Source organism: Gouania willdenowi, chromosome 6, assembly GCF_900634775.1.
Source record: "Gouania willdenowi chromosome 6, fGouWil2.1, whole genome shotgun sequence".
Classification (NCBI taxonomy): Eukaryota; Metazoa; Chordata; class Actinopteri; order Blenniiformes; family Gobiesocidae; genus Gouania; species Gouania willdenowi.
This window is the reverse complement of record NC_041049.1, coordinates 10,517,556-10,529,630: the sequence shown is the minus strand read 5'-3', so window position 1 is coordinate 10,529,630 and position 12,075 is coordinate 10,517,556. Positions and strand designations below refer to the sequence as shown.

The 12,075-nt window shown below is 37.9% G+C and overlaps 1 protein-coding gene across 1 annotated transcript in view; it reads left to right on the top strand.

The window, feature by feature from the left end:
• Positions 1 to 6,439: 6,439 nt before the first annotated feature.
• Positions 6,440 to 12,075, top strand: part of col7a1l (collagen type VII alpha 1-like) — a 72,663-nt gene continuing 67,027 nt past the window's right edge. Inside the window, exons 1-2 of the mRNA XM_028450474.1 lie at positions 6,440 to 6,638; positions 11,327 to 11,495. Coding sequence (XP_028306275.1) covers positions 11,420 to 11,495 — 76 coding nt within the window. The 5' untranslated portion in view covers positions 6,440 to 6,638; positions 11,327 to 11,419. The remainder of the gene's footprint in view (positions 6,639 to 11,326; positions 11,496 to 12,075) is intronic.

The following is a 12,075-nucleotide window of genomic DNA, read 5'->3' as shown; positions in this document are numbered from 1 at the left end:
TAATGAATGGTTAGGGTAATGAATGGTTAGGATTAGGGTAATGAATGGTTAGGGTAATGAATGGTTAGGGTAATGAATGGTTAGGGTAATGAATGGTTAGGGTAATGAATGGTTAGGGTAATGAATGGTTAGGATCAGGGTAATGAATGGTTAGGGTAATGAATGGTTAGGGTAATGAATGGTTAGGGTAATGAATGGTTAGGATTAGGGTAATGAATGGTTAGGGTAATGAATGGTTAGGATTAGGGTAATGAATGGTTAGGGTAATGAATGGTTAGGGTTAGGGTAATGAATGGTTAGGGTAATGAATGGTTAGGGTAATGAATGGTTAGGGTTAGGGTAATGAATGGTTAGGGTAATGAATGGTTAGGGTAATGAATGGTTAGGATTAGGGTAATGAATGGTTAGGGTAACAAACGACAGTCTTCTTGACACCTTATTCATGATAATGACAGGTGATCATATCATAATGATGACAGGGTAATGTCAACTTTATGTATAAAACTTCAAGTAAAGTGTTACCCACTTTTCATTTTCGGCTAAATATGCTTACAACATAATTTTTCATTCTAACTGCAGTTGCACAGGTGGTGGTAAGCTACATCCGTTGCCACATTCACCACAGTCCTTCGACAGGAACTCACATGTTTTTGATTGTATGCAATATAGTTAGAGATACATTCTGCATGTGTCTGGTTTTGCTTTTCAGCTGTGTGGTATTTAATGGAGCAGACCTTTTGTAGTTGCTAGCAGTGGGCGTTCTGCCCAGCTTGCACTGTTTATGGATGGGACTCAGATATGCATTAGCCTCTGGGCCAGAGTGAGGCTGCCCATCTACCTGGTGTGAAACTCCCAACAAATGCTGCCAAAGCTGAAAGCATTATTAACCAGAATCCATTATGAGCAACAAATGTGTTTGACATACAGTAAGTCCCCCTGCTATCAGTTTATCAATAGTTACAATATCGTCAGACAAAAGAAGATGCAGGAGTGAACTAGGGAACATTCAGCAGACGATTTAATCACTGTAATAATCTCCTTATCTCATATTTATGACATTTCATCTCATTATGATGACTTTTTATCTCATGTTTTTGGATTTATTTTCTTTTGTTGCCGTCTCTTTGCTTTTACTGTTTTGTGTGTTTTCTGAGTCTATTTTGTGTGTCTTTGTTGTTATTTTGTCTGTTTTTATCATTTTGTGTGATATTGTTTGTTTTTGTGGGAATGTTGTGTGTTTTTATTGCTGTTTTGTGTGGTTGTGTTGTTTTGTTTGTTGTTGTTGTTGTTGTTCTGTATGTGCCGGGACCATGAAGCCATGGTTTGATGAGTTTGGAGTCACTCCCCTGAACCTTATTTACCACCTTTGTGATGAAGTGGAAAGAAGCCTTCTCATTCAACGTCAGTGCCTGACGTGGTGTCCGTGTTATCTGATGACCTGTGGCTGCAGTTTGGGTTTGCATCTAATTCCTGCTTTAATATTATTTGGGTTACCATATTTATTCAGTAATTTATCTGCGTTATTTATTCCACTAATTGTTCATTACTACCTTTTAATTCATTGACTGATTAATTAAATAATTTATCAAATACATTAATTCCTGATGCATTTCATTAATTAATAAATAATTAAATAAATAAACAACAGATTAACAGTTAAATAAATACATTAAAATACATGTTTGTTCATCAAATGAATGATATATTCATCAATGTATGTATTAATTCATTTAATTATTTGAGGGGTTTATTGCATACAGTAAACATCTCATGTATATACTTACAAGGAAGAGACCAAATCTTGCACAATTGGAAATGTATTTTTTTTCCACAATAAATAAAATAAAATGTTTTAATTCTTCATTTATTTTTTATAAAATAGCACCATTAAATTAAATTCAAAACAAATTAAAAAATCTCAGGCTCTTAAACAGTGCCAAATGTGGGTAACAACATAATAGGTAGAAACCACAACCGGAACCAAATAAAGTGGCTGGGTTTTGATCAGAAATGTCACGACTAAGAACATATGGATTATGTTCAATGAGACCATGAAACCATGACAAAAATAATCACAAACAATAAAAAATGTACTCAGTAACAGTTGGGTGTGGAAATGTAAAGAATTACTTTGCTTCTTCTAAAACGTACTTAAAGGTAGGGTAGGTAATTTTCTAAAGGCAGAGCCCTCGTTGGATGCTACATTCAAAAATCACGCTAGCTTTCGAAAATGACCTATCCTGCCATCAAAGACAAGTGAAATGACTGATTTAGAAATATACTCCAAAAAATACAAGTTTTCCTAATCTTAACTTTTTAACATCTTCGATGGAAGTTTTACCTCAGCCTGCTAGCTTATTTGGCTAACCCACAGGAGTCCTAATGAATTGCAATCACAGAGACACACACAGGCACTACAAATTAACATTAATTTAGTACCTGCTGCACGCTTTGTTCAATAAATATATTTGTGCGCTCCCGATTTACACACACACACACGTATAATAACTCAAATCGCACACCTGTTTTCACAAGCTCCTGGGGGGCTTTGTTAATTTTCACTGCGTTTCTTCACCTCGCTATCTCTCCTCTGAACTGATGCACATGATTGTTTTGTGGTTAGCCTACAGCGTAAATTTAATCAAAGCTCACACTGGTGCCAGCACCTCCAGTAACCGGGGGGTGGTGGTGGGGGGGACGGGGACGGGGGGGGCTTTTGACCCAATTGAAGGAGGAGTGCGATTAGCTGAGACAAGGCTCGCTAATGCTTCCTATTTGAAAACCCCCAACAGGCCCACAACACCCTTTATTTCTAATCTCACCTGCTGCTAATAAGTGCTCATTCACCCATGATGTAACTGTGTTTGGAAACAATAAACTACCAAGTGTTGAGCGCTAGAGGGAAGTTAAACTCAGGAGTTAGCGCGCGGCGCGAGCTAACTGTTTCTCAAAGAACTTAAAGGTGACATCAAGGTTGACTTTGGACACTAATGGATTCTGTTCAGGCCGAGGCCCATTTTACAGTGTAACGGGAGGACCAGGATGGATCAGGAGATATTCACAAACACAATGACCTCTGACTGTCTAGTAGTGAGAGTGGACATGATTTATTGGCCCTGATGAACTTCCTGAACATGAGCTGTGGGTCGGCAGGAGGTCAGTGTGTAGCTCAGACGGCCCTGAGGCGTAACCTTCTCTCACACTGGCTGATTTATTATAGAAAACCAGTATTTCAAGACAAAATATTGGTTTTTGTCACTTTTAAACTCACTCTGGCCATAAGGGTTCAATGTGAAGAGAATTTACATTTTTCAGGATATCAACAGATTGACAGATTTAGACAAAAAAAAAACAAAACAAAACCAATGTTTGACTACTTTGACAAAAACTACAGTTTTTTTTAAACATAAATATATATATTTATGTTATATACATATATAAAAATGTACTGCATGTATATATGTTCATATTCATATTCATTCTCTATACAGTATTATGATTGCTATTATTATCCTTCTGTTTCAGTTTTTTTTTTTTTTTAATGCACTTTCCACCAAGTCACATTCCTTGTATTGTTAAAAACTCTACTTGGCAATAAAACTTTTCTGATTCTGATCATTCTAATATGAAAATACTGTAAACACTTGAGTTCTCCCCACATATACTGTATTAACAGTTTCAATTTGAATGGGTTGTACATACTGTAACTCCAAACCTGAGTTGAGTATACTGTGTTTTGGTATTTGCCTTTTTGGAAAGTTACCTCATGTAGCTTTACATCTTGTTACACTTGTAGCGTTGTTGAGATGTTGAGGCACATCCTGCAATAATAGTAATGACATGATGAGTTATTGAAATTCTAATTCCTTTTTTTAGGCGACACAAATTCCAGATTATGGGTGCAATTTTGTGTATTGTATTGTGTATTACAGTATTGTGTGATTGTGGATGAAAGAAAACAGTTGTGGTAAGTTACTTTAACAACAACTTTAAGAGTAAACCCCCAAGGCTTTGGTTGACGTGAGTCGACGCTACAAATTCAAAAAATGCCATAATTATGGGCGGGGCTCCTGGAGCAGCTAAAACACACCCAGTCTACATTTTATATGAGGGGCAGGGCCAACAGTGACCAAAATGTCACAAAGCACATTCTCAGACTAAAATATCAAGAATTAGACAAGAATCAATCAACAGCACTACTTCATGTTGGGTGTGGGATACATATGTATGTGTATATACGTATATATGCATATGTGTGTATCCATAAAATGAAGAGTCCGTCCTTAAGACTGCTCTACTGTAAAGTGTCTTGAGATACCATTGGTTATGATTTGGCGCTATACAAATAAAAGATTGATTGATTGATTCATACCCAAATACATCTGTTTTCATCATAAAAAAGACTTGTTTTTGGGTTTAGTTCGTCTTTAACACAGAATACTTACTACTACTTCCAGCCTTTCACAATAAGAGTTTTTGGTATTGACTAATCAAAAGGTCTACCATCTTCAATACTTTTCACATAGGAAGCTGTGCCAGTATTCATATCTTTGGTGGTGCTTCTAGGAATACGGTGCATTAATGTACTCGTTTATCACACTGCTTTACCACCCCTCCACATGATCAAAGTCTATAGCCCCCCCCCCTCAGGACTCTGTGTGTTGAGTTATTACATGTCAAGACTGACAGCTGGCTAAACCTATTAAACTGTTCACCACATTCCTGTAGCTGACCATTAAAGGCGACCCGATGCCCCTCAACGACCACATACACACACACGGTACACAAACAGAGACACACGGACACACACACACAACTGAGAGAGGCTTGTAAAACATGACAGATTTATTTTCTCTGCTCACTGCTTTAAGAAGGTGTTTGCTTTACAAGCTATTTTTGGTTGGGTTTATGTGTTAGTATACAGGCTGAATACCAAAGAATGAGTCCACTGGGAGAACTTGTGTTTCTATTGGCCAGGGGTTCTCAACCTTGGGGTTGCGAGACACTAGGAGGGGGTCGCCAGATGCCTTTAAGAAACTAAGAATATTTTCAGGACAATTTCAGCCCATATTTGCTAATTTTTACCCTTTTACTGCAACTACACCAAACTTGTCGTATTTTAACCTATTTTTGTCACTTTTTCTTGCCATATTTTTACTCCTTTTTGGCACTTATAAACCCTTCACACAATTTTTACCACCTAATGTCACATATGTTGATCCATAATTGTCACTTTTAATCTCTTTTCATCATATTTTATGCTTATTTTTGCCAATTGACCCCTGCATTCACCATTTGCCATGCCCATTATTTGCAGGTTTAAACTAATAGTTTCTACATTTCCCCCCACTGGTGCCACTTTCAAGCCAATATTGACACTTTGAACCCTTTTTACCACTTTTTCTGTCCGTTTTTGGCCACTCTAATTTGCAACTTTTGACCAATTTCTGTGGTTATTAAACTCAATTTCACCACCTTTTCCACCATTTTTGGTCACTTTTTGACCCATTTTATTTCTGAATAAACCAAGGATTTACATCTTTAAGATAACTATATACTATGGCAAAAATAATGATAGACTTCCTGGATAACAGTGGATATTATTGAGATAAAGTAATACATGTGGTTATCCCAGATTCATAGAACAATGGACCATCATTTTACTGACTTTTTAAATGGGCCCCAAAAAAATCTCTCCCCTTTATTCCCCCTTATAGATGGCCCTGTCTCCACATGACTGTTTTTCAATGTTCATGTCAGGTAGTGGGGGTCCCCAGTCTCTGGCACCTATATTTTGGTGAAATGGTTGAGAACCACTGCTATAGGCTAACCTTGGCTGCGCTGCTGGCTTTTATTTCTATTGTATTTTGTTTCATAATGTTGGGAGCAGTGATTATTGTACGAACATGGAATGTATTTAATGTTTGAGAACAAAACACTTGACCATGTCAAACAGAGACGGTGGAGGAAAACATCACCTTGGTATAAAGTCCCATCTTGAGGATTATGTACTACAACATGTAGAAATAGTTGGAGGGTTGTCTGCAGATGGGTGTTTCTAAGATATTCCCACTACTGTCACTCAGAACACTTCTTACTGCATGATCGTGAGTGACTGCAGACTTAACCTTGAAGCACCTAACACCTTTTTTTTTTATTTCACCACTTATACTGTTACTCTGGAATGAAAGCTTGGCAGGTTGCGTCTACGCCTCCACGGGCGGTAAAACAGTAACTATGCATAGTGTCAAAGCGCATCTTGAACCTCCACCTCTTTCTCCACCACTGTGTCTTCACCTCATTCCCCGTCTGTCTGTCTCATGCGCCCTCAATCTCTGAGCTAACAAGTTGCAATGCGTCCACCCCCCACCCCCCACCCCCCCACCCCTCTTCCCCAAAGTTTTCTTGCCCCAGCAGAGTCAAGTAAAGAAAGTCTGTGTCATTCATCTCCTCTTGTGCACACTTCCTCCATTACTACGCCGGCTTTACAGTGACGCACATTGATTCTCAATTTGTTATCAAGCTGAATTAAGGACACAACATATTTGCCTGGCACTCTATCATCTTACTTGGATGCAACTTTTTTTTGAGAAACAAAAGATCAGCTGGGATGGAAGGATGATGCCCTTCCTGCATTGGTAAGTGAAAATACATGGACCCATACTAAAGAAACTAGTTACAAATACGTTTACAGGTACATTATTGATATCATTGTTACATGTTTTTGACCAAGGCCAACATTTTCCTTCCAGAGCCTTCACTGCATCTTTTTAAAGTAAATATTTCCATTTAAAACATGATTTCTATGATCAAACACCAAAGAACCGCTTCAAAAATAACACATTCTTGACTGCGAGGATCTAGCCTGCCTCTCTTTGGTATGTTTTTTGTAAAAATAACCACCTTCTATTGCAATTTCCCCACATTCACATAGCATGCTGAGCACAGATGCAAAGAAGCTGAGAAGAAGATGTCATGCATTTTACAGTTATGACAATATCATGAATAATAAGAGCAAGCGTGGGTGTTTGTGAGTGCATAGTAGGGGAGATGAAACTATGTAGAATGAATTGGAAACACTTCCCCTCCATGCACAGACTTGCCGGTGTTGCTTGACGGGAAAATGCAAAGTGATAACAACAGTCGGCTGCAGATTTACAGAGGATTTTATTTATTAGAATGGGAATTAGCTTTTAGATCTGATGTGCTGAAGATATGCTGAGTGTGTGTGTGTGTGTGTGCGCACGCCTGTTTTTCCACGGTTATGGTTTCCCACCTGCAGGATTAATTCATCCTGTGGAGTGATAAGATGGAAAATGCCATTATGTAGAAATAGCTGATGTGCAGAAAGAATTTGATGTATGAGTGTGTGTGTGTGTGTGTGTAAAAATGAATTTAGGGGATAACAGCATGTAAGGGGGAGGGGTGTTGGGCTTTTCCTCTACATGTCTGCAATGTGCTAATTGTTCTAGTGTTATCCAGTGGACTCCTTACTGGCAGTGTAGCAGATAAAGCTGATACACTGATAAATAAAAATATGAAATGTTTTAGATCAAACCAGTTGGTCTCACTAATAAAGAAAAACAAGAGCGTTCAGATAACGCAAACCTCTGCCAAGCACCAAATAACCTGTTTACCAGATATTCACATATATATTATCTGACAAAGTTAACTGTCGGTTACACTTTAAAGGCTTCTAAGAAATGTCATTGATGACGCTGTAATTCAAACTCCCATGTTTGGGAAAAATCGTGATGGAATGCACATCTGGATCCGATCTGGATGAAAGCTGGTGAATATTAGAATATTACCTCTTTAGTGGATGTAACGCATTCTTCACCTTCCTTGATTTATTTATTTATTTATTTTTTATTTACCTGTAAAATGATAATTAAACCTACCCAGACTGACATAACATTAGTGTTGAAGTTGTAGTTATTGTTGTAATGAGGTGAACGACTCCAAATACAATTTTAGGTGGTGTTTTTTTTTTTATCTGATAAATTCCAACAAACAAAAACTTTTGGCAAACAATGACATTTATAAAAGATCAAACATGAAAAAAATGCATCACATGGTTTTGTCAATCGTGCAAACATCAGAAATCATCTGGCCACCTGCACACAGTACAAAAGCACTAATTGATTTCCATAAATCACAGTAGATACAATGCTTGAATGCATAAATCACCTATGATTTAGCTAAAAAAAAAATAGTTTTGCCATTTTTTTTTTTTTGCAGCCCCCACAAGTCCCTGCACTTTTAGAAAATCACAAAAACAAATTCTGTGTAAAGTAAATCATAGCTAACAGCTAGCTTCTCTGTCAGTTACAACAATTTGGCCTAAATTTTTCAAGTTTGGTTAGAAAACTCATAGTTTCTCAAGCCACATTTAGTGTTGCGTCACTTAGCTAGCGTAAAATATCATTAATGGAAACAAGATTGATTTACAAAAAGGTGCTAAGTTACAAAAAAGTAGTGAGCGGTTAGCATGGAATGGTTGGTCGGTGAGGATAAATATTAAGCTAACCGCAGCAGGCTAATATCCAGGCTACTTTATTTAACAGTCACTTTGAAAAATGTAATTAGCATTAGCTGACACTACAGTAGTTCAGTAACTTGAAATGGGCAAGTGATGACGTCGGTGTAGTGAACAAGTTACGTCGTGCAGCCTCGCGTGTGTTAATACGTTGAACAAAAACAAGTCGCTCATTGCTCAGAAAAGTGTCAGACTTTTTATTTTAGAATAAAAGGCCTAAAAAGGTGCTAGATCGGAAGCAGAGAACCTAATGATCGCGTCGTTATTTTAGTAACTCTGATTGTGTTCTCACGTATTTCAATAAAAGTTTGTTTGGAATTTTAAAAAAAGTGTTAGCATTGTCAGCAGTAGCATGTTAGCTCATGCGCTGCCATCATTATTTGGCCAAAAACCTCTGCTGTGAATAATAATATTAATAATAATAATGCATCAATTTTATATAGCGCTTTTTTTGGACACTCAAAGTGGCTTTACAGAATTAAAGGATTATTCTTTCACGCCACTCTTAGTGGTGGTAAGCTACTGTTGTAGCCACAGCTGCCCTGGGTCAGACTGACAGAAGCGAGGCTGCCATAGTGCGCCATCGGACCCTCCGACCACCACCAACACTCACTCACACACTACATTCATACTAGGCAATGTGGGTGAAGTGCCTTGCCCAAGGACACAATGACAGATACCATTGGAGCGACTGTCCCCCCACTGTGGGCCCTGGAATTCTCAGTGGTCTCCCATCCAACTACTAACCAGTCCCACATATATAATAAATATAAATAAAAACAACTTTAAAGCACCGCAAGCTCAGTAAGGGAAATGTGGACTTACTTAACCTTACTTAATAATAAAAGTTACTTGCTTTGGGAAAAATGAAAGACTTTCAAATGTCAAAACATTAAAAGAAAAGCTCACAAATGCCTCGATAAAGTCGTTATTTCAGAGTTTCTTCTAAAAAGGATACAAGCTATACACTGTGCATGAGCTGCCTGTCATTCAGCACAATCTGTGCTCAACAATACAAAGATACGTGCACAGACACATCACACATCCGCGCTGGTATGTAAAGAGGGAAAGTGGTTTTTTGGCTTTTACATTAAGAGCTCCAGGTAATGCTAGCTCACACTTCTTTCAGCAGATGCTATAAACTATTTAGCCTTCAGTCACTTTGACCAGATGGTGTAATACGCCAGGAAGCTTCTGGAATTGTTTTTCACTGATTGTAAATTTTTTTACGTCTTCTGAATCATGATGAATGAGAGCCATATTATATCCTCTTTGAAGATGCATTGACTTTTGATTTGTGGAAGATGAATGAACAGAAATCTTTTTTTGGTCAGGTTAGTGGTTGAGAGAAGACAGATTCCACTTTGATGTGGTCGTCAAGAATTTACAGATACTCATAAACTACTCACACATATTAACGGTACGCACATATGCACACTCATATGTTCATGCATTTTATATGTCAGGCATTTTTGCTGCAGAACGCTGGTTTGTTAACATGCTAGCCAACCATTTGGTAGCGGTTTTAGCTAATCACAACAGATTTATTTGGAACGTGTTAATTACTGAATACAATTCGATAGCTGCCTTTATGTCACTTGAATATAGAGACAGACAATTGTAAGTTGTGTTTTCACATGATAGCTAGCTAGCATAATAACGGTTCTAAAGTTGTGACATGCTAGCTGACTATTTTGCAGCTGTTTTAGCTACCTGTAATCACTACAGATTTATTTGGAAAGTGTTGAATACTGATTACAGTTTGATCGCAGCTTTATTTTCAACCTTAAATATTGAGACAATTGCCAGTTGTGTTTTCACATGATAGCTAGCTAGCATAATAATGGTTCTAAAGTTCTCTCTCTAAAGCTGTAGCCTGAAGGCTAATACTTCTCATGCCAACCTTGTTTTCCCAGTCAAGGTTGTGTAACAGGAAGTCATTGTGTCTCTATTTGCACTAATGAACACCTACAAATCTCCCTCTACTGAGATTGTTGCAAAGTGTGGACTATTCCAGCAAAGGAATCATAGAGCGTTTTAACTGCTTGGTGTGAATGCACCCTAAATCTAAGTGCTACAAAATCATTATCCTATAACACTCTAATGAAATGAGAATCAAATTTAAAAAAAAAAAATAGAAAAAGAAAAACTTTAAAATAAGAATTTTTGTCAAATATTTATTTTAAATTTTTGAAATCCATGTTTGTTGGTTTAAAATGGACATGGCAGGATTAATGTATAATAAACCGATAGGTGACCAACTAGATTATCATAATCTGTCATAAGGTACCAGACCTGACTGATAAAACTTAATAAAGAGGACTCCTTTCCATTGAATATGCCAATATTTTAGGAATTGATTGCTTCTTTCATTGTTTTCAAGAATGAAAGATTTGGTGTCTAGCTTGTCATGGGACCTAAAACCAGCTGAGACACTTTTGCGGTTCAGGCTGTTTATGCAAAAAAGGTCTCAATAAATATAACACACGACTATCAATATTTACTCATCATGAATACACTTTTATAAGGGAGCTACATTTCTTTTTTTCCGAATAACACCAAAGTTCCAAACATATTGGGAGCAATTATTAACTACTGTCTCTGTCTGAGTCAGCCAAAGCTTAACTGTGCATCTTTGCATATTAATGAGAAAACCTCTTGGCAACCTGCAAAGCTTGACAAGACTCGTACGAGTTCTTTTCAAATTAAAAGTGACTGATTGTGTTTTATCTTGGAGGGCCTGTAATTACTTTTTCACTTCTTCATTCTCTTCATCTCCATTTTCAGATATAGGACCAATAACGCTGAACAGGAATTGATGATTGTGAAGCAGAGTTTAGGGAGTGGATTTGAGCAAGAGAAGAAGAGGAGAGGAAGAGTATGGGCTGCTCCTCTCTGTGGATCTTTCTATTGTCCCTTTGGCTTTCTCAGCAAAGTGTGTCGCCTCAAACTGAAGGTAAGACATGATGATGATGATGATGATGATGATCCTCCAATGAAGATGAATAACATCCTTACTTTTGTTTTTTATATACTTTATTGTTATAGAATAGATGTTTGTCCCATAACACGTCCCCCAACTTTAGTCAGATTTTCATACCCACGTGCCCCAACTTAAAGAATGGTCTTTTGGTCAATTTTACCACTTAAACCTATTGGGAAATTGAACAGGGGCAATAGGCTTAGTGGTTAGCATGTCCGCCTCACAGCAAGAAGGTCCTGGGTTCAAGCCCTGGGGTGGACACTCTGTGTGGAGTTTGCATGTTCTCTCTGTGCTGCGTGGGCTTCCTCACACAATTCAAAAACATGATTGTAAGGTTGGTGGGAGTCTCTAAATTGCACGTAGGAGTGAGTGTGAGTGGTTGTCTGTCTCTGTGTTGCCCTACGATGGACTGGCACCCTGTCCAGGGTGTACCCCTACCCAGTGTGAGCTGGAAATAGGCACCCCCAGAACCCCATGACCCTGAAAACAGGAATAAAAATGAGAATGGATGGATGGGAAACTGAACACAACGCCCCCTGCTGTTAGTTAATAT